This window comes from Benincasa hispida, chromosome 11 (genome assembly GCF_009727055.1).
Source record: "Benincasa hispida cultivar B227 chromosome 11, ASM972705v1, whole genome shotgun sequence".
Taxonomy (NCBI): domain Eukaryota; kingdom Viridiplantae; phylum Streptophyta; class Magnoliopsida; order Cucurbitales; family Cucurbitaceae; genus Benincasa; species Benincasa hispida.
The window spans coordinates 29,676,298-29,699,693 of record NC_052359.1 but is presented as its reverse complement, the minus strand read 5'-3'; the positions used below and the strand labels follow the sequence as shown (position 1 = coordinate 29,699,693).

At 38.4% G+C, this 23,396-nt stretch overlaps 1 protein-coding gene across 6 annotated transcripts; it reads left to right on the top strand.

The window, feature by feature from the left end:
* Positions 1-455: 455 nt before the first annotated feature.
* On the top strand, positions 456-22,289 carry LOC120090457 (calmodulin-binding transcription activator 3). Of its 6 annotated transcripts, XM_039048133.1 has the most exons (13): positions 456-850; positions 1,382-1,501; positions 3,220-3,332; positions 3,528-3,616; positions 3,762-3,804; positions 9,657-9,861; positions 9,979-10,092; positions 10,215-10,528; positions 11,649-12,089; positions 12,281-12,957; positions 20,493-21,057; positions 21,194-21,520; positions 22,037-22,289. In XM_039048133.1, the coding sequence occupies exons 1-13, from the start codon at positions 838-840 to the stop codon at positions 22,145-22,147; spliced, it is 3,132 nt and encodes a 1,043-aa protein (XP_038904061.1). In that variant the 5' UTR covers positions 456-837; the 3' UTR covers positions 22,148-22,289. The 6 variants fall into 6 exon arrangements, with proteins under 6 accessions (XP_038904061.1, XP_038904063.1, XP_038904064.1 ...); XM_039048135.1 differs by lacking the exon at positions 456-850 and having other exon boundaries at positions 3,249-3,332; XM_039048136.1 differs by lacking the exon at positions 456-850 and having other exon boundaries at positions 3,249-3,443.
* The last annotated feature ends 1,107 nt before the right edge of the window (positions 22,290-23,396 follow it).

Here is a 23,396-nt window from a genome sequence, read left to right as displayed (position 1 = left end):
TGAGAAGGGGAGATAATTAAGGTGAATTTTTGTCCACACTTGCACCCGCAGATTAAGCAAAGTAAGAAAGAAAATGTGGAAATACCTTGTAGAGAAATATAGTAGAATGAGTTTTGTGTGAGAGCTTTTGTGTAGATGAAACCTAATTAAGAAGTAAAAGTAATAGAGAGAGAGAAAATAATGCGATGACTAATTATATTCTGATTAGGGAAATCTTGCAAACCCATGGATTCAACAGGAATGGAGATGCCTAAAAATTAGGAATTTTAAGATGCTGACTATCTTTGGATGTCTCGCTATTTTGAAATTCCTACCATCAAAATAAAGTCATCCAGGTACTAATAAAATGATAATATGAGATTATCATGAAACAAACAACCCTTAAAATAAAATAAAATAAAATGAAAATATTAAAAACAAATTGAGAATGATCAAAATAATACAGGCATAAACACGTGCAAGCATCACCCAGAATGATTGGTTCGTTAACTGTACAATTCAATGGAAATTCAAAGCTCTGATAGTTGCAATGAAACAATTTGCTAACGAGCAATCAGCCTTCTTAGATCATCAGAATCAGATAAATGGCACTGCAAACCAATTGTAGTTAAGATGAGGAGAGATTAAGCGTTGGGAATCCAATCAATACACCAACTATTCTCAAATTTGCTTCAAACCAGTCATCGGCGAATGCTTTTGACTTCATTCCACTCAAATTCATCGTCTTCTTCCATGATTAACTTCGCAATTGAGCTCTCAATTGTCTCTCCTGCGGTATTTTGTGCGTCAACTGTGGCTTTGCTTTGATCTTAGTCGTCTTCAATCCAGCACCAGAACATGGCAGAAATAGGTTAGATTTAGAAGTTGAGCTTCAGTTACTTGATTCTTTCTTTGAATGTTGTCGTCTGATTTGATTCATTTCTTTTCGGAAATTTTCCGCCAGTGTGTTTGACTGAGCTACACGTTTTACTTTCTGGTGATTGTTCTCTCTGAAACTCTGCCTGGAAACTTCTTATAAACATAATTTGGAAATTTTGTTAATGTTTTGAGCTCTGGTTGTTCTATTTTCAAGCTGTTTTGTTCACTAAACTGTTCTTAAAGAAGTTTGGAATGAAATTTCGCTTATCTCCGATGTACACTAGGTCGTGATACTAGTCGGTGAAGTAAGTTGCAGAAGGACGAAGTTATTTACATTAGGCACATCAATATCTTCTTACATTGTCTTACTGTAATTCGTATTCTTTCATATATATTTTCTTCTGGTTCATTGTTCTATTTATATATATTTTATGTATAGAAATGAGAAATTGACGGAAGTAGTGGTTCTTTTACCCTCTCGTACTGTTATATATGCTGACATCTGTTACTTGATCAAATACAGATATTGAACGAATCCTTTTAGAAGCAAAACATCGATGGCTACGCCCAGCCGAAATATGTGAAATTCTCAAAAACTACGATAAATTTTCTATTGCTTCAGAGCCTGCTAATATGCCTCCAAGTATGTTTTCCTAAGTGATTTCTTTCTTTCTTCTTCTTCTTCTTCTTCATTTTTATTTTTTTTTAAATTGCGTGCTAGCTGAACATTTCTAGCACTATTGTTGCATTTTTTTAAAAATGTCAACAACACTTCAAAGCTTCCTGTGGGCCTAATGAAGTGTATAGAAGGGCATCATTCCAAAACATCTCTTGGGTTTACTTTATTTCTATCAAATAACTCTGATGAGGAACGCGCTTGCTGTGAATTTGTGATTCAATTTTTGAAATGATCTTTTTATGCATTTAGGCAGTAAAACTCTTCAATGTTATCATCTGCTTCAAATCCTTGCTTGCAATGTTGATACTGTTTGTGATGTACTTTTTCATTATTCACCAGTAGAAATCTTTCTTGCGTGAGCTTAGTATCTTTGGCCATGCATGCATGGAATTTTTTTCTGTCACCTGTACTATGAAGTTGATTCCTCTATATTGATGTTCTCGCGTTTAATTTTTACACTACCAAGTTGAACATCCTTTCCCTTGAATCTCCATATATTCAGGAAAAAATTCTGTCTTCCTCGTCCAAATCAAGAAACTCCTCGATATTTAACAGTCTAGCATCGGATGCCAGAAGAGCCACCTTCATTAAATAATTTCCATATATTGGTTGCCTGACATCTTCTTGCTACGTTTTTACCCAACATTCAAGCTTCTCCATCCCTTTAGGCCTCTCCAGTCTTGAATCATAAATTCATATTCTTGATACAGTCCTAGAATATGGTAGAATTGCATCATTCGATGGAATGGAGGTTGACCTTCCGTCCAACTCTGATGCCTGATGCCTCTTGGTTGAAAGGCTTTGCATTTAAATTCCACAACTCTTTGTCTAGGCTCTCAAACATTTCATTTTCCAAATTCATGGGTCAATGTCTTGAATATTTGTTGCATCAGTTGGCGTTTGGTTCACTTTGACCAGCCAGTTCTTCAGCTATACAATAATTGATTGCCTACTGTGGCTTGAAACCCATTTCTATGGCATCGTGCTTCATGGCTCCATGGTCCCTGCAGGTCATTGAGCTCTAACACAAATGTCGAAGATTTTACTGACAAGCTTCCTTATCATTATTTGTAACAGTAAATGTAAGCATTATGGCTAGCTAACTAATTAATCTTAGGTAGGGGCAGTTACATGAATTAAATCATGAATGGTTTTGTAGATTCTAGATCATTTCTGATAGTGAATCAAATTGATTTTTTTTTTTTTTTAAAAAATAAAAGTAATAATTTTCTTTCACACCGGTACATATGATCTTAACCTTCATGCGGATATGCTCAACTATAGAAGGTCACAATGGGCAATAAACAAGCATGGAACTTCTTACATATGAAGAAACTGGTGCAATATCACCATAAAAATGATGGATGAAGGTAAAGTTTAACAGACAAAGAAAGGAAAGTGTTGAGATTCTACAACACTAATTATTCTTTCTGGACTCTGGTATATGTTATAGAAGGAAAAATTGTATTTTAAGATCTCTAAGATGATAGGTACTTGGATCATTATATTGTATGGGTGTCCCACACTACAGCTAAATAGATTTGGAAAGACAAATGATTATGCACACGGACAGAATATGTTCTTTAAGACAGTAGTTGTTACCCCAATTAAAATTATACTTTTATTTTGATTTAAGGTTGAAGCTCAATTGCACCTTGGCTTGATTTCTATATAATTGACAGGTGGTTCACTTTTTCTTTATGATCGAAAGGTGTTAAGATACTTCCGCAAGGATGGACATAATTGGAGGAAGAAGAAAGGAAAGGCGGTAAAGGAAGGTCACGAGAGGCTCAAGGTAATTAGCTGCAAAGATGCATTTGGTTTGTCTTTCCATTTTCACTCACTGTTGAGGCAATTTTGAAAGCTCTGATAATGCTTCCAAACTCAACTATTTTGTATTGGCAAGGTAATCTGGTTTTATCGTTGAGTAGTTTAATAGTTGGAGCAATCTTTACTTCTTAATAGCAAATAGTTAAATTCTTTGATTTAGGCTGGAAGTGTGTTTGTGCTGAATTGCTACTATGCACATGGGGAAGAAAATGAAAATTTTCAGAGGCGCACTTATTGGATGTTGGAAGAGTGAGTTAATAATAATAGCATGCATGTTATGCATCCAATCTTGCTTTTGCAAGGCCTTGCTACTGTCAACACATATCTTGATCACTAGTAGGGCTGTTTTACTGGCTATATATTTGTTTGCTTACTGTCACAATGGGTTCTGCAGGGACTTATCAAACATTGTTCTTGTCCACTATCGGGAAGTGCAGGTTTGCAAACTTTTATTATTTTTTTTCCAATTAGCATTCGGATTACAATTTCAAAGTAGATTTGGTGGATTAAGAAAATCAATAGCATGATTGTATGCATTTGCATATCAGGTGTATTTTGATGATATTTTTCAAACCTTGGCCCTATGAGAAAAAGAATCTTCATTTTATGAGTACCAACCAGTAGTGAACATTGAATGTATTCATGTACGAACATTTTGAGGGCTGAGGACTGTAAGTCTATTTTGCTGCGATGTTTCCTTACCTGCATTTGACTAGGTCCCCCCTCCTATTTCAGTATGCGGGTAGAGCTAGCTTTATAGTTCTTGGGTGTGTTGACTATTTTGTAGGTAACTGTATGAATTTAAAATGCACAGATAGAGAAAGTATAAGGGTTTAGAAGATTTATGTAATTGAAAATATGAGTTTAGTGCAGCAAGGCTCGATGAATGAGTTTGGTTAAATTAAATGGAAAAGAAATGATAACAGCATGTCTTATTATTATTTTTTTTTTAGTAAATGATAACAGCATGAATACGTATCAGAAAGCTTAAGAGGGGGGAAGATAATAGCAATCTCTATGCAATTCAAATGTGAGGACCAAGGTTTATCACAAAAAAGAGGGGAAAAAACTGACTGAGTTATACACATAAGAGTGAAATTTACATGAAACAATGTGGGAAAAATCAATTTTGAGAATATTATTTAATATTGTCGTACGCATAAGCTCACTGACCTATTAAGGATGGTGAGCTTGGTTCAATTAAGAAACATTTAAGTTGGAAGTCTGTTGGTCATGATATCTGCTGCAACTTCAAGTTGATCTTTAGAGGGAACATGCTAAGTTGAGCTTCTTATTGACAACCCTTAGTCGAGCTTCTTAGCTTGGAATTAAAATGATGTCCAGTCTAAAAATGCTTGGTTCTTTGATGATGCAAGTTACATTGTCGCATAGCAGAGTGGATACAGAAGATGGAGAAAAAATAAATTCGAAAAGGGGATCCATCCCCTGTACGATCAGTCCTGCATTTGCCAATCCTTAGCATTTAAATTCATTCTTAGACATTGAGAAGATCTTTTGATTAGATTAGAGGACCAAAGAATTATAACGTTAGCAGTAGAAGTACAATATCTGCATGCCCTGCTTCTTTCATTACAGTTTCTAGCCCAATCTATACCAATAAAGTGCGTAATTGTAAGGGTTTGGGTGGGGGGACCAAATTAAAAAATAACAAAAAAAAAAAACTTTAGTTGTTAAGAATACAATATACATACATACATATTGTCGAAAATAGCCTGTTAACCTAGGGTCTTTTTTGTAATTTCTTATGCACCTAGGGTTTCCCATTGTCTATTTATTTGTTCTGTTCCCTTGTATTCTGTGTATCAAAACAATAATAAAAATAAGTCTCTATCGTGGTTTTTTCTCCCTATCCTAGGGTTTTCCACGTAAATTGTGTGTTCTTTCTCTATTCTCTTTTTCATCATGGCATCAGAGCAAGGGGACGAAATCCTAGCCGTCATTGACGAGAATCAACCACAGTCTTCTTCAACAGCCTCTGTGGGAATCAGCGGAGCCACAAATGTTGATATCACAGCAACAATTCAGGCAACCGTCGAGCATTACCTCCAAGCCGTGCTGCCTCAACTGGTTTCGGCCGTCGTTCTTCAGCAGCCATCGACCGGTTTTCACCCCAGATCGAAGCTGAGCCAAGCCGTTAAGTTTCAGCAGCTGTTCGATGGCCAACCGGCCTTTCCATCCTAGATCAGAGCGTCGACCAACGACCGGAGCCAGCAAATCGCGTCGAGCTCACCCGACGATAGATACCAGGAGGTCGCGCCTGGTCCTTCCTGTTCGCAGCTTCGGCTCACACCAAGCCCAGCCGACGGTCAATACCAGGAGTTTGCGGCTGGTTCACTTCGGTTGCAGCCTCCGTTTGTGACAGCTTCAGTCGACGGGCGTTCGCAGCTCCCTTTCGCACCAGCCGATGATTGAAGTCGGGTCCTCGTGGCTGATTCTTTCCAATTCCAGCCGTTCGTGACAGCATCTCTTTCCGTTGAACAAAAAATTCCAGCCGTGCCAAGCAGTAGCGGTGTGGCCCATTGCCCTAACGAGATTCGACGTTGTTTCGCCTATCTCCAACAATAAATTGCAGACTTCAGAACAGTTCTTGGCAAGAACCCACAAACAGTTCAACCAGAATTCTCTGCCAACCTACCGATCTATTTTGAGAATCCGGTAAACTTTTTCTCTGTTTTACCCAATACGAATTATTTGTTTGGCTCGATGGGAAATTTTGCAGGGTTCATCGTTGGAGAAAAGTTGAATGGCCAGAATTATTTTTCTTGGTCTCAATCAATCAGAATGGCTTTGGAGGGGCGACATAAATTTAGGTACTTGATGGGAGAGATACCAAAACCTGAACCGGGTGATTCTCAAGAACGTATCTGGAAAGGAGAAGATTCCTTGTTACGGTCAGTTCTTGTTAACAGTATGGAACCTCAAATTGGCAGACCATTACTTTATGTTGCAATTGCCAAAGATATTTGAGATGCTGTGCAGAAACTTTACTCAAAAAAGTAGAATGCGTCTCAGCTGTACACTCTATGCAAGCAGGTCCACGATTGCAAACAAGGGACCATGGATGTAACGTCCTACTTTAATAAATTGTCCCTGTTATGGCAAGAGATGGACTTGTGTCGAGAAATCGTCTGGAATTGCGCACAAGATGGGGCTCAGTATTTAAAGATTGAGGAAGCTGATTGTGTTTATGACTTCTTAGCTGGGTTAAACTCTAAATTCGATGTTGTTCGAAGTCGACATCTGGGTATTGCACTTTTCTCTGGGGTAATTTGGTGACTTGGAGAAGTAAAAAACAGGGAGTTGTGGTCAGAAGTAGCGCTGAGGCTGAATACAGGGTCATGAGTTTAGGGATATGTGAAGAAATCTGGTTGATGAAAGTGTTGTCAGATCTTCATCAAGACAATGAACTTCCGATTAAACTGTTTTGTGACAATAAAGCAGCAATAAGTATTGCAAATAATCCAGTTCAGCATGATAGAACCAAACATGTTGAGATTGATAGACATTTCATCAAGGAGAGACTGGACAACGTTCCTTCAAGTCAGCAAGTTGCAGATGTGCTCACAAAGGGGTTGCTTAGACAAAGCTTTGTTATTGTGTCAGCAAGTTGGGCCTTATTGATATCTACGCCCCAACTTGAGGGGGAGTGTCGAAAATAGCCTGTTAACCTAAGGGCTTTTTGTAATTTCTTATGCACCTAGGGTTTCCCATTGTCTATGAAGCACAAATACAGATACGGCTACACGATATGGATACGATTGGATATAACGATTTGTCAATTTCTAAAAAACTAAGATACGGATACGTCTAAGGATACGTCACTTTTTATATCTTTTTTTAATATATATATTTCTAAAAAACGAGGATATTAACACATTGAAGATATATTTTTTTCTTTAAAAAAATCTAGGATATAGATAAATTTAGCATACAAGTTATAACAATAGCATAAAATAGAATACAAACACTAAAATATAATACAAAAAAAGCAACATCTAAGATGTTGAAGTACAATAGTTAATAAAATGCAATAGAAAAGTGACTCATATTGCAAAGAAGAAGAAGAAGAAAAGATTAAAGAGAGAAGTATGAAGATAAACGAAGAATTTATTGTTGAAGACATCCAAATGGTTTATATTTTGGTAGACTTTGTGGGGACTCAAATGTGAAGATGATGATTAAATGATTCTAATCTATGGTTTGGTCCGTTATTTATTTATTTTTCTTTTAGTTTTGGATTCGAGTAGTGAGCTTTTTAAATAGGTTGTCTAATTTTAGATTGGGAAAGATTATATGAGTTACTTGTCTTTTTTCTTAAAAAAAAAAGTACGCATAGAAATAGATACGTCAAATCGCGTGTTAGATATGTATCTGGAAAGTATCTGAAAATATAGATACGTCAAATTGCGTGTCAAATACGTATTTGTAAAGTATCTGGAAGTATCGGTATCCAATACGTGTCTGATACTGATTCTTTGCCTCGCATGAAGTATCTGTGCTTCATAGCCCATTGTCTATTTATTTGATTTGTTCCCTTGTATTTTGTGTATCAGAACAATAATAAAAATAAGTCTCTATCGTGGTTTTTTCTCCCTATTATAGGGTTTTCCACGTAAACTGTATGTTCTTTTTCTATTCTCTTTTTCATCACACACACACATACACACACTATATAAGGATGGTAGAGAATGGGAATTTAAGATTACAAAAATAAATCCCTTTTGGCTAAAAGGCTCTAGTGTTTCTCCCTTGAGGTTAAATCCTTGTGGCATAGAATTATTGCAAGCAAGCATGGCCCTATCCTCTCTGATGGCTGTCAAAATGGGTTAAAGACGCACCAAAATCTCGGGAAAGATATTTCTTTTGAGCTATCTTCCTTCTCCCATTGTGTTCGTTGTGTTGTAAGGGAAGGTACAAAAACATATTTTTGGGAAGATCAACGGGTGGGGGATAAACCTCTTTGTTCTGCGTTTCCTTGTTTATACCATCTCTTAAAAATCGTAGTTTGATTCTTTTACTTGGTCGGGGAGTGATGTATCTTTCTTCTTTGGCTTTCATCATTATTTGTCTGACAGGAAAATGGAAGAGATGGCCTCTCTTTTGCCTTTGCTTGAGGAGGTTATTTTTAGGCGTGGGAGAGAAAGGATGTTCATGTTTGGAGTCCAGATCCTTTAGAGGGCTTCTCTTGTAAGTCCTTTTGGTTGTTGGATCCTTCTGCCAGTGAGTCGGTCTTTAAATGTGTCATGGAGGATTAAGATTTCAAAGAAAGTTAAGTTCTTCAATTAGCAAGTTTTATTTGGTTGAGTGAACACTTTGGATAGGCTTTCGAAGATGCCCTTGTTAAGGGGCACCTTTTTGTTGTATTCTCTATCGAAAGGTAGAGGAAGACCTAGATCACATTCTCTAGAGCTATTTGTTTGCAAGGTATGTGTGGAACTACTTCTTTCAGGAGTTTGATTTTGTGATAGCTTGGCAGAGGGATATTAGAGCGCGATTGGGTAGTTCCTCCATCTGCCTTTCAAAGATAAAGGGTGTGACTCATGGTTTGCCAGGTGTGTGCTTTGTGGTGGGACCTTTGGGAGGAGAGGAACAACAGAATGTATAGAGGTGTGGAGAGGGACCATAGTGATGTTTGATCCTTGGTGAGGTTTCATGTTTCTATGTGGGTTTTGATTTCGATGACTTTTTGTGATTATACTCTAGGTAACATTTTACTTAGTTGGAACCCTTTTCTTGAGTGGGCTCTTTTGTGAGCTTGATTTTTTTATATCGTTATATTCCTTTATTCTTTATCAATGAAAGTAGTTGTTTCTATATAAACTCCAATATGCATACAATATAAAGGATAATTACAAATGAATCTGAAGAGAAATCAAACAGAGACATTCTGAAGTAAATCACACTCAAAAGCTCATCTAAGACTCCTCTAACCCCTTGAAAATTATCTTATTTTGCTCTCAATTGTTCCAAATAATAGTGAAGAAAATTGCCTGCCAAAGAAGCTGACCACTTTTATGAAGGAGAAGATTGACAAGCAGTTCACCTTGGCATATTTTGTTTTTCTTCTATAAGTTCTTACAGCCGAATGGAAATGTTACTCTCTACTATCATCGTAGATTTAAAAGAATGGCTCCTTTCCCACCTTATACTTTTCCTCATCCTTCCGATGGTCGTCTCAATTATAGATATGTATATATTACATTTCCTCTCAAATGTTCTTATTTGTTCAGTGCTTATATTGACCTTGAGTTTGCTGAAATGTCATCAGAGCAGTAGAGAAAATTTCAAGCGTAATAGGGGGACTGATGAAGCTGCTCTCTTCTCTCGAGAATTTGAAGATACCACGAGCCATTCAGAAATGGACGTTTCTAACTCCTGTAGTTTTCATCCATCTAATTACAAAATACTTTCACAAACTGCTGAAATTAGCCTGAACAGTGCCCAGGTATCAGAATATGAAGATGCTGAATCAGGTGCTTGTATTGTGTATGAACTCTGAATCAACCACACCCCCAAATTTAAATCATTTCTTGGGTATTTTTGTTATTGCTTCAACAATGTTCTACTGGCTAACATTATATCTTTTGCAGAATATGGTTACCGAGAAAGTACTGTTTTCCATTCTTCTCCTGCATTACAACAGTCGAAAATGGAGAGTAATAGTGCTGATCTCTGTGATCCAAAATATCCTATATCATTAGCAGGTAGACTGCTCATTACTTTTCCTTGATTCTTTTCTTTGAAGAAAAAATCCTTTATATAATATTTGCTATTTTTCATGTAACATAGGCTATCAACTAATGTTAATACCCTGAATTGTCGTCAGATATTTATCAAGAAAACTTTACGGCCTTTGGTGGGAATGGCTTTCCGACTACATCAGATAGAAGTAAATACAGCAATAGTGCTGGATTAGTTTACGAGCCCCACAAAAAAATTTTCTTCTCTTCTGAGAATGTCTTGGAAAGTAGTGCTACTGGAATATATTCATCCCATCTGCGGCCATCATTTTCTACATCTCAACCTCAACTTTTAGACGATGTTCCAAAACAAGGTGATGAGATAGTGGGGCTGCTCTTCTCTGATAAATGTAAAAGGACAGTGTTTAATAATCACCTACATGCGCAGGAAGATTATCAGGTTAGTTTCATTTATAACTTATTCGGTATTGAATTTTTAAAGTATACATATAAAAAATCTTCTAAGTATTCGACAGAATAATGCTTCAAAAGGGTACCATTGGAAAGGTACTTGGTAGTATTAGCATTTCATTATTTGTTTCAGATCTTGAAGTAGAAAAATGGAACAAATTTCTTTTTGATCATATGCCTCAGAATGGATACCTTCTACCTATGAATGTATATCAAAAGATCGAGTAGGAGCAAAATCCAAAATACTATTCTCGTCAAAAATTACACGAGAATGGAAGACTAACAAAAAGGATACCATAGGAAAAGTTACAACAAGGTTGACTAGAGAGTGTATGTGAAATTTGTTTGAAAACTTTGTCCACACTTTTGAGTTCATGGAACTGTTTGGAAGAGGAAGAATCACGACCCAGAAAAAAAAGGAAGTTAGAAGACCATTTTGCATTTATGGATACTTCTATAATGTCTAATTTGAGAATATTCTACAACTCTTTAAGGAATTACTTGGGAAATCATCTAGCCATGAGCCTCTGATAGATACCCAGGTCCGTCATAGACGCTAGCACTTCATATTTATAATAGATATTTTGTTGCCACTACATGCCAATAAGATTAAATGTGGTAATTTCCTTCTTCCTAATATGAATTATTGAAGAAAGTTATCAATACGTTTGTTGAAGAATATTAAATCGGGTCTCTTATTGAGTTCAATGTTTCTCTTTGGGCGTATTTTCGTTGGTGAAGGTTTTTTGTAATTATTGTTTAGTTTTATTTTACTTGATTGGAACCCATTTTTAGTTTGGCTTCTTTTTTGTCAGCTTTTTTTTCTTCTTTTTTGGATGCCTTTTTATTCTTTCATTTTTTTCCTCAATGAAAGTTCGGTATCTTATTTTTTAAAAAATATATATTTTTCTAAAAGAAATGTGAACATGGTATTTTTTGCCAATGTAACTAAAGCTTCTATTGTTCTGAAAATTTTCAATCATATCGTCACTCAAGCCATGAAATATTTTCATGCTTTTGGTTTCTAAACAATTTGATAAACATTGATATGCTACTAGACTGACGTTTGTTTTCTCCCTTTGGGTTCCCCTTTCAAATTTTGTTGAAAGAATTTTCAATCATATCATCAGACCACCCAAATGGATCCAGAGACGCAAAATGATCAGTCAATGCAAGAATACCTCCAAAAGGTGCTCGCAAATACAAAGCACAAATATCACCCGAACTCAATCTCTGATGGAAGGGTAATATTGGAGGGGAAATCCAACTTCGCAAAAAAACAGCCTTCATTAGATGCTATTACAACTGAATCTCTGAGGAACAGTGATAATTTTAATCAATTGATGAATAGAGAACTAGGAGATATGGAGGCAAGCATGCAGTCCAATTCTGGAACATACTGGAATAGTGTTAAAAGTGAAGTTGGTACTTCCAGCATCTCTTCTCATACACATCTGGATGCATGCATGTTCAATCCCTCCTCTCATGAACAGCTCTTTCACATTATTGATTTTTCGCCAAGCTGGGCATATGAAGGTTCTGAAATCAAGGTACTACAGAGCTATTCTTCAAATGCTTTCTGATATTTTCTTATAAGTTAGTTGAATCTTGTCTTTTTAGTGATGGAATCGAATAGAGTTATCAATATCTTAGGTCCATATTATCCATCAGAATTAGATAGGTTATTTATATATATAACTTTTATAACTTTCCCCAATCATTTGATATGGCCTATTTACAGGTTTTGATATCAGGGAAATTCTTGAAGAGTCAACATGAAGTGAAAAATCTCAAGTGGTCTTGCATGTTTGGCGAGGTGGAAGTACCAGCTGAAGTTATATCAAATGGTGTATTGCGATGTTTTACTCCCATACACAAGGCTGGGAAGGTTCCCTTTTATGTTACACGTTCCAATAGATTAGCTTGTAGCGATGTACGAGACTTTGAATACCGAGTTAAGTGCATACAAGACGTGGATGTTATGTACGATCATAGCATCACAAATGAAGCACTTGCTTTGCGTTTTGTAAAATTAATATCTCTGAGCTGTTCAGACATTTTGATTGCTGATCCCAACAGCCTTAGTGACTACAATAAAATCAGCGAATTGCTAAAAGTTGACAATAGTGAGTGGGATCAGTTGATAAAGCCCGATGAGAGTGTTTCCCTCGAAAGCGCAAGAGAGTTGCTGCTTCAAAGGTTACTTAAAGAGAAGTTACACGTATGGCTATTGCAGAGAGTAAGGGAAGGTGGGAGAGGCCCTAGCGTACTGGATGAGCATGGTCAAGGTGTGATACATTTTGCTGCTGCACTTAACTATGATTGGGCCCTTCTACCAGCAGTAGTTGCTGGCATAAATGTCAATTTTCGTGATGCAAATGGATGGACAGCACTACATTGGGCTGCACTCTTTGGCAGGTAAGCACCTGAAACTAGTTTTGCTGCTTCTACTTGTCTTCCATAACTTTACTCCTACATGACACCCTGAAAGTTCTTTTACTTGCTGACATAGTATTGTGTGGAATCTTTTTTTGAAATTTGTAAAGAACTGATAAATGGAAAGTAGGAAGAATTGGATGCTTTGTGAACGTGCAAGGTTTGTCGAGTCCCTTCGTCAAATAAATTTATAACACTGTTACTCCTAGTCGTGACTTTGTAGAATAAGTGGGATGGGTCGATTGACAGAAAGCTAAAAGAGTTGTTAAAAGATCTACTTAGAATTCAATGGTAACCAAGGGGGATTTTAAGAGGGTTTTGAGTATGCTTTAAAGAGAGCAAGAAGTAAATGCAAGTAATGTGATGAGAAAAGAACAATTGTGTAAAACATCTAGCTTAGGTTTGTGAGGTATCCGAATTGTTTCCTTGATCATCGAACACATGTAAAGTGTAAACATACGTCTAATATCAACTATGCGTAGCCAACATATTTGGTAATGCTAAATTGAAGTCTAGAGCAACAAATCAATCAATGCACCTAGTTGTAATGCATACTAAATATGTCAATCAATCGCATTAAGTCCTAGGGATATGCTAAGATGCATGACAAGCACAAAGTGCCACACAAGTCAAATAGTACGATGCTTAACAAAGTTAAATAACCAATGCTAATTGAATGACAACCAAACAATTTCACAAGTTTAACTTAACTATGGTATTCGGTAATTAAGGAGCTCAACAATTACAGATTAAGATTTAATTTATAGCAATAGATCATGCAACTTTGTCTAAGTTGTCAGTCATTTACAAAGAAACATAATCATGATAATAAAACAAGATGAATATTCATAGACAATATAAAAGTAAGTGAAGTAATAACAAGTCTCACAAGAATTACAATTGAGAATCCTTGCAACCCAAGCTAGAACAAACCTCTTAGCTCATACAAGCCTTCATCATCAATGGATAATGATTTGGAAGGTCTAAGTACAACATAAGAGAAAGGAAAAGAGAGGGAGAATGAAGGGAATTCGGAGAAGAGCCAAGGCTTGCTTGGTGTTGGTGTTGGTGTGTTTATTCCAATGATCAAAGGCTCCTTTTATAGACTGCTAAGAGCGCTGTGGTCTTTCCTTTTTTCTTAAATAACTTCTTTCCATAATTACATCGGCGCTGCGACACTCCTTTATTGCGTCGTGGTTTTATAGCCTTTGCTGCTGCAACTCTAATTTTCCAAACCTGGTTGGCACTATGGCGTCATAGGACAGCGTCGCGGCACTATCTAAAATATCAGCTACTACCTTCAACGTTGTGGATGGTGCCACATGTCACAATCGCACCCTTGTAAGGGTCTTGAGGCAGTTGTGCGGCACTTGTTCTCGCCCTCGATCAAATCAGCCAATTCAAATCCGAATAGCCGATGGCACAATAGGCATTTCTCACAACCTCTACCCCTATTATTGAGAAAAAGGTTTTAGTAAACGGGTCTAGAGAAAAAGGTTTTTGCGAACGTTTGAAAGCATGATTAAGTAATGAACATTAGTCGTACAGCTAGAAAGCAATGAGCAACAACACGGCTTTATAGCATAGAACTCACTGGTATAAGGATATGATGATTAGTCTTACCCCCATATAGTGCATTCTAAGCAATTTTGTGACTGTTACCTATACATATAGACATAGGTGAGCAACCGCTTACAACAAAATGAACTAATAAAGCAAACTAACTTACAGAATGAAATACATAAGATGCAAGTATGATAAAAAGGGGTTGAGATGGGCATGCGGCCATGGGCAACAGGCCCTGGACAAGCATGTCCATGACATTCTCCCCCACTTAATTGGTTGACATCCCCATCAACCGACTCAGCTCGAACTTAGTGATCGTTGGAGCAGCTTTCTTCAGGTCTTCTGTGCGCTCCCAATTGATTTCTTCGTTAGGGAAGTCCTTCCATTTCACCAAAAACTTTGTCAGTTCTCGTCTTGGTTTTCCAATACGGCTTGTACGTTTGTCCATAATCCACTCAACTTCCTTCTTAGTTGAATTCTTCATCGTGACAGGTGGACGCATCCGCATGTTACGTTGCTCATCATCGGGATCGGGGTGATAGGGCTTCAGTATACTCACGTGGATGACAAGATGAATCTTCATCCACGAGGGTAACTGAACCCTATATGAGGTTTTCCCGACTTTCTCAATCACCTCAACCGGTCCTTCATATTTTTGTATGAGGCGTTGGTCTCTTTGGCCCCGAAAACGAAATTGTTTTGGTTGCAGCTTGATCAAAACTTTGTCCCCAGCTTGGAACTCGAGGGGTCTGTGTTTCTTATCAGCCCACTTCTTCATTCTCCTCTGCTTTCTCTAAGTAGGTACGTGCTATCTCAGAGGTTTGGCTCCACTCTTTGGTGAAGTTATGCGCTTGAGGGCTTTTGTCTGCATAGGGGTGGTCTACCAGGTGTGGCATGAGTGGCTGTCTTCCACATACTATCTCGAAGGGCGTCTTTTCGGTTAAGGAGCTTTGCTTGATTGTTAAAGCTGAATTAAGCAACATCTAACAACTGAGCCTAGTTCTTTTGTCTGGCGTCGATGAAGTGACACAAATATTCTTCAAGCATGCTGTTAAAGTCTTCGGTTTGGCCATCTGTTTGAGGATGGTATCTGGAAGAAATATTCAGCGTAGATCCCAATATCTTAAACAATTCTGTCCAAAAGGTTCCAGTAAATCTCCCGTAGTGATCACTAATGATGCTTGCGGGAACACCCCATAATTCACAATGTGTTTGAAGAACAATTGGACAATCATCACAACCGTACACATCTTCGGCGTTGGGATAAATGTGGCATGTTTTGAGAACTGGTCGACAATAACAAGGATCAATTCAAATTCCCGAACCTTGGGCAGGTGGGTGATGAAGTCGAGAGATACAATCTCCCACGGTCTAGAGGGCACAGGTAGGGGCTCCAGTAGTCCCGCTAATTTCGTCCTTTCGACTTTATCTTACTGGCAGACAAGGCAAGTCTTGGTAAATTGCATGACATCGTCTTGGAGACTCGGCCAATAGTAACCTTTTTTTAACAACGTGTAAGTTCTCTGCCAACCATTGTGTCCTGCCACGACGTGTCATGATACTCTTTCATCAGTAATCTTCGTAGCTCCCTAGACCAGGGAACGTAAAGGCGATTACTCTTGGCGTAGAGTAAGTCGTTTTCGACCCAAAACTGGCGCGTCTTTCCTTCTTTGGCTAACTGCATAATGGCTTGAGCCAATGTGTCATTTGCCAAGTTTGCTTTCAGATGCGCAAACATGCACAGGGCCACATGCTCGCTTTTCCGACTAAGAGAGACGGCCACTTGGTTGCATTTCCTTGGTCTATGTTCAAACTGAAATCAAATTCTGCCAAACACTCTTGCCATCGTGCCTGCTTTGACGACAATTTTGGCTGGTTGAAAAAGTGGTGGATGGAGCACTTCTCTCTCTTTATGTATAGTTGGTTCCTCTTCAACTTTTCGAAGACTAGTTGGAGATGGCACCGGTGATCTTCCATTGATGCACTATAGGCCACGATATCGTCCAGATATACTACGGCAAATTTGTCGAGGTATTCATGAAACGCCTGATTCATTAGTGTATAGAAAGTTGCCGGAGCGTTGGTGAGGCCGTAGGGCATCACGAGAAATTCAAAGGCCCCATATCTCGTAACGCAGGTCGTTTTTGGTTCGTCCCTTCGGCAATCCGAACCTGGTAGTACCCCGACCGAAGATCCAATTTTGAGAAATATCTGGCACCATGGAGTCGGTCAAATAAGTCTGTGATGATGGGTATAGGTACTTGTTACGGACAGTGAACTTGTTTAAAGCTCGATCGTCGATGCATAGCCGAAGGCTTCCGTCCTTCTTCTTCTGAAACAACACTAGGGCTCCATAGGGAGCTTTCGCTAGTCTAATAAACTCTGCACTCAACAACTCGTCTAATTGCTTTCGGAGTTTGGCCAATTCTGGCGGAGCCATACGATATGCGTTCTTGGCGGACGGCTTTGTCCCTGGTAGCAGTTCGATTTCATGGTCAATCCCCCTTCGTGGAGGCAAGGATTTGGGCAAACTATCCAGCATGACATCACGATACTTCTCCAAGACACACAGGATGTCTTAAGGGATCTTCTCTTCCACAATCTCGACTGGTTCAATTGGAATGGCCATAAACGTGGGTTTGTCATGGGCAAGTCCCCTTTTCAGTTGAAGGGCCGAAATCATTCTTACCCCATTCGGCTGTTTGATATTGGCTTAAACTATGTTGGGCGTAGACCCAGAAATTACCAGGCACTTAGCGAGGGGCATCGGTATAACTTTGTGTTCAAGTAAGAATTCCATCCCCAACACTACATCAAAATCGTTCATCTTAACAATCACGAAATCGGCAAGGCCTTTCCAATCCCTTAGTTTCACTGGCGTTCTCTTCGCTATCCACGTAATAGGCAGGACTGCGGAGTTCACGACTTTCATTTTCTCAGTGTCTTTTTCCCAGGTTAAGTTTAGATGAGTGGCCTCCGTTTCAATCATGAAGTTGTGGGTTGCCCCAAAGTCGACCATGGTACTCTTGGCTAATCTCTGATGGATCCATCCATCCACATACATGAGCCCTCGTTCCAACTGTTCCTTTGTCTCCCCCTTCTGGAGAGCGGACAAGAACTTCAACGCTCCCATTCTGGGATTGTCATTCTCTTCGGTCTGCTCGGTTCCAAGCTCGACCTTTTCGGCCTTGTCTTTTGAGCCCGAGGCTAATGTGGCTTAGAAGGCATTAAAGGCAGTTTGATTTGGGCATTCACCTGCTCTGTATGGTCCTCTACATATGTAGCAGGACAGAGGGCGATTGTATTTGTTATACTGTTGTGGCGGCCCTCGCCAATTGTTCCCAGATTTTTGTTGGAAGGGCTTATGATCTCCACTTGTGTTCTTGTCTCCTCCCCCAGGTTTGGAAGGACTTGAACTACTGTTTCTATTTCCTCCATTTGAGGAAGTTGGTTGCTTTCTCACGTCTTTAGAGTCCGTACTGTGGTCATATAGTCGTTCCGCTACCGCATAGGCAGAGGAGAGGTCTTATACTCTCTGTTCATACAGCTTTGTTTTTGCCCATGGTTTCAACCCTTCGACAAAATAGAAAACATTGTCTTTCTCGGACATATCGCGTATGTTCAACATATGTCTCACAAATTGCTTCACATAATCTTGGATGTTGCCTGTATGTTTAATTCTCGGAGTTTTCGTCGGGCCAAAATCTCAACGTTCTCAGGAAAGAACTGCGAACGAAGTTTTCTTGTTTCAATTTATCCCAGGTATCAATCGTGCAATGCCCTTCTTGCATGTCCATAAATCGTGATCTCCATCATAATTCTTGGAGATCACGATTTATCCCAACGTTCCCAGGAAAGAACTGCGAACAAAGTTTTCTTGTTTCAATTTATCCCAGGTATTAATCGTGCAATGCCCTTCTTGCATGTCCATAAATCGTGATCTCCACCACAATTTTGCATCTTCAGCTTGATGCATGGTTGCTAGTGTGACCCTTGATTCCTCTGTCACGGTGTTTTGTCGCCTTGAAGTATTGCTCAAGGTCGAAGATAAAATTCTCCAAGGCCTTCGCATCCCGCACCCCACAGAAGGGTTTTGGTTCCGGGATCTTTATCCTATTCACTTGGATTGCTCCCTCAGGTGGGGCTTGGTTCCCTATAGCTCGAATAGTGAGATTCACCCTCACACTCACTCACATCCGCAATCTTGGCTCTGACAACGTCGAGGGCTGATCGAAAATCTTCTGACAAATCAGTTACCATTTGGATTATTACTTTCCGAGAGCCGTTAAACTCTTTGACGCGCTCCTCTATGTGAGCAACAGAGCCCATTGAGCTATCTCCATGCTCAAAACTGCCCGATCGTGCAACTTTTGTCTCTACGGTCTCAACCCTCATCATCAATTCTCTAACGGGTAACCCGTTTAGGCGGCCAACTACCGCATCAATTACGTCGGATTTCTCAGCAACTTTTTGCAAACGGGCTTCCAAGAAACGAATACTATCAAGGACTTCTCTTAGGTAGAACATTTTCTCTTCCATCTCTACCAGTCTGTCCGCTTGGGACTCGTTCAAGTTCTTTATCGCCGACATGATTACTGATTTGTCCCTCGTGAGCCAACTTGGCTCTGATACCAACTGTCACAATCGCTTCCTCACAAGGGTCTCGAGGCGGTTGTGCGGGACTTGTTCTCGTCCTCGAACAAGTCAGCCGAACAAGTCAGCCAATTCAAATCTGAATAGCCGATGGCACAATGGGCGTTTCTCACAACCTCTACCCCTTTATTGACAAAAAGGTTTTAGAAAACGGGTTTAGAGATAAAAGTTTTCATAAACGTTTGAAAGCTTAATTAAGCAATGAACATTAGTCGTACAACTAGAAAGCAATAAGCAACAATACAGCTTTATAGCATACAACTCACTGGTATTGAGAATATGATGATTAGTCTTAACCCCATGTTCTAAGCAATTTTGTGACTGTCACCCTTGCATATAGACATAGGCGAGCTGTCACTTACAACAAGATGAACTAATAAAGCAAACTAACTTATAGAATGAAATACATAAGATAAAAGCATGATAAAAAGGAGTTGAGATGGGCATGCGACTGTGGGCAATAGGTCCTGGACAAGCATGACCGTGACACCACGTAGCGTTGCAGTAGAGGGGCATCCATGGTCATTTTCACCTTCATTTGACCTAATTTCTTCTTTTTGGCTTCAGTTGCTCTATTTAAGCTTGGTTTTTGCCTTAATGCTTGATTCTACCTCATTGCTCGAGACCTACAAAATCATTAAATAAACATATAAAGTATACGAACGAGCCTAAATTAAGCCGAGTAAGATAACAAAATCACTTTGGTTGGGGTGCTCTAAGGATGCAATCTTGAGTGAAGAATTTATATGTATCTGTAAATACTTTTCAATACAAACTTTGAAAGAACAGTTTCATGGTAAAAACAAATGGGTGAAAATCTGAAAAATCAAAATTGATACTAAAATATAGGGTCCACAAAAAAAGATGTCCAAAGGCGATTGTATTTTCTAGACATCATAAAGTTGAATATTAATCAATTTTTACAGTTTATTTGAAAATTGATTCGGTCAATACTTCTTTCTTATTTGGAAATGTTTGGTTCTCTTATCCCAAACTCTCAAACCTTGGTGCAATTTTTGTAAAAATAGATTCCTTCAGAAAAAATTCGAACTTCTCCGTTATCTTTCGAGTGGATTTGATAGTCATGAATTGGACTTGATTTTTGGGTAGTGACGCCTAGCAAATAAATCACAAGGAACTACATCTAATTATCGTGGAGTTGATAGGCTTTGATGTTTGAACTGCGCAGTCGGAAGGAAAGATCCATTAACTCAGATTATAATTACAAATAGAATGTGTGGATTGAGCTTTCATTGAATATCGTCTTTTTCTTTTTCATTTGTGTGTGTGTGAATCAGAGAGCGTGCAGTAGCTGCCCTCATCTCTCTGGGTGCAGTTCCTGGAGCACCTGCGGATCCAAGCCCCCAGTATCCATCTGGCAGAACTCCTTCTGATTTAGCATCCTCAAATGGGCACAAAGGCATTGCTGGTTATCTTGCAGAGGCGGCCCTAAGCGCGCACTTGGAATCTCTGAATTTTGATAATCAAGAAAGTAAGGCTGCAGACACTTGTAAAGAAAAAGCAGTACAAACAGCTGCCGAGCGTGTCCCCACTCCGCATGAGGGCAATGATATGTATACATTGTCCCTCAAGGATTCATTAGCAGCCGTATCTAATGCTACCCAAGCTGCTGCTCGTATTCATGAGGTTATGAGGGTGCAGTCCTTCCAAAGAAAGCAATTGGAGGTGAACGATAAATTTGACGTTTCAAATGATCAGGCTCTTTCACTTTTACCAGTTAAGAGACGTAATCCAGGACCACATGATGAGCATGCTGCTGCCATTCGCATACAAAACAAGTTCCGTAGTTGGAAGGGCAGGAAAGATTTTCTCATAATCCGACAGAGAATTGTTAAAATTCAGGTACGTTTGAACTGTCTCTCTTGGTTGCGTCATGGATCGTCAACGCTTTTCCTTTATCAGTTTTGTCTTTGACACATGTCATCTTTTACCATTAAGTTAGTTATTCGATTAATAACCGTTATCTTTTTGTTTAAAGGCCCATGCAAGAGGCCATCAGGTCCGAATGAACTACCGGAAAATCGTGTGGTCAGTGGGAATTCTGGAGAAGATTATTTTGCGTTGGAGAAGAAAAGGAAGTGGTTTACGAGGATTTAGGCCAGAAACAATAGCTGAGGACAGCAGCAGCAGACAAAATACATCGTTGACAGAGGATGATGACGACTTTTTGAAACGAGGCAGAAAGCAAACAGAAGAAAGGTTGCAGAAGGCTCTTGCTAGAGTTAAGTCTATGGTGCAATATCCTGAGGCAAGGGATCAATACCGCAGGCTTTTAAATGTTGTCATGGAGATGCAAGAAATAAAGGTAATACCAAAACTTTTGTTGCCATTGCCAATGGTTAATTTAAGGTTTATTTATTTATTATTATTTTCCTTCGGGACAGAAAATTCAAGTTTCTAACATCTTAGTCATAAGTACATACTTTTAAAAGTCAGATGACCTGTATTCATGTTGATGGCTAATTTAAGTTCTAACTAATGTTTCTTCTGTTTTTGATTAATGAGGAAAGGTTTATATCTTTTATCTTTAGGGAAAAGTATTCTTTCATTTTTACTGAATTAACGTCAAGTTTTCTATTAAAAAAAGGATTAATAGGTTGTTGAATTATGGATAAAAAATTAATGACTATGCAAAGTGTTTGGGGGCTAAATCAAAATTATTGAATGATGAGAAAATATAGTAATATATTTAAAAGCTTAAGAATCAAAACGAGAATAGTGGCTTAGAAACTCAAATAGAATTTTTAAAGTCGATATATATATATATATAGACCAAAATATATTTTTAGCTCATAACCAAAAGTGCTTTTTCTGTGTTCAGGGGAAAGATGGTGTTCTAGACAATTTAGATGAAACAGCTGATTTTGATGACTTAATCGACATTGAAGCCTTGTTGGATGAAGATGCTTTCATTCCTGCTGCATCGCTGTAACCTAAGTTCTAATTATTATGATTATAGTGTGATTAAATAATGTCTCTCTTTCCCTCGAACAGTATCCTCTCTGTCCATAGAAAATTATTCAATGTTTATAATATTGAGAACTCAAACATAATTTAGATACTTGATCTCAAAAGAAAAGTGCTAAATTGAAAGCGGATATTACTGAAAATGAAATAATAATGTAGTAAATCAAGCTTCATTGATTTTATTGATTCTGCTGCATGTACATTTTATTTCCATAGATTTAGATTGATTGCTTTAAGTCTAACTCTTTGATCTAGAATTCTTTGGTATGAATGTGTGTGGTGCCTTCACCATTCAAAAATAAGAAATTTTATTCTCTTCATACATAGCTTTATGGTATCAGACTCTTAAATTTTTTTAACCTTGCCGTTCTTCCACAAAGCCTCGACGGAATTAGCACATGCTCTCCAATGCCAGTCAAGCTCCATCATCATCGATATCACAGATGAAGTTGTTGTCATTATCGAATTGCTCCCCATCGTTATCGCCACCCTCAAACGAAGTCACCATCAGTCATCTCACTCGTGCAATCATTGTCACAATCTATCATCTTTGTCATTGTCATTTCCAACGTCATCGCTGTCATATCTACTTGAGCCTTGGGTTTTGGTCACTATTGACATTGCCTTCCTTTGTGATCAATGTCGTTGCCATCATTAGTCACCTCTATTACATATGTTGTTGTTTGTTGCCACATTCGTCATATGTTGTCAATGTACACTATTGCTCTTTTTTTTTTTTTTTTCTCTTCCTCTCAATTTCTTTTATAATGCCAGAACCAAATTTGCAAAATACTCTTTCGTCCTTAACTGAGAGCAACAATTCGCGGATGACATGTCACAAAATCAAAGGCTACACTACCTTTACTAGTAACAATCTGTGATGATATTCATGTATAGTCGTGGACGAGAAGATTGTATTATGTGTAAAGTTAGTAAATTCACCCAAAATCGAGGATCCAAAATTCTGCACTTGAAGGACCGAAAACAATCAAGTTATAAATTGGTTAATCAACTCCGTGACCACTGAGATTGGAAAAAAATTTCTTCTATTCTCAATTGCCAAATAGAAATAGGATGCTGCTCAAGATACTTTTTCTACTAAAGAAAATATTGCTAAACTCTTCCAGATCGAGACCACTCTTCTTCAAGATCTCAAACAAAGTTATTTATCTGTTACAACTTACTACACCACTTTATCTCGTTACTTACAATAG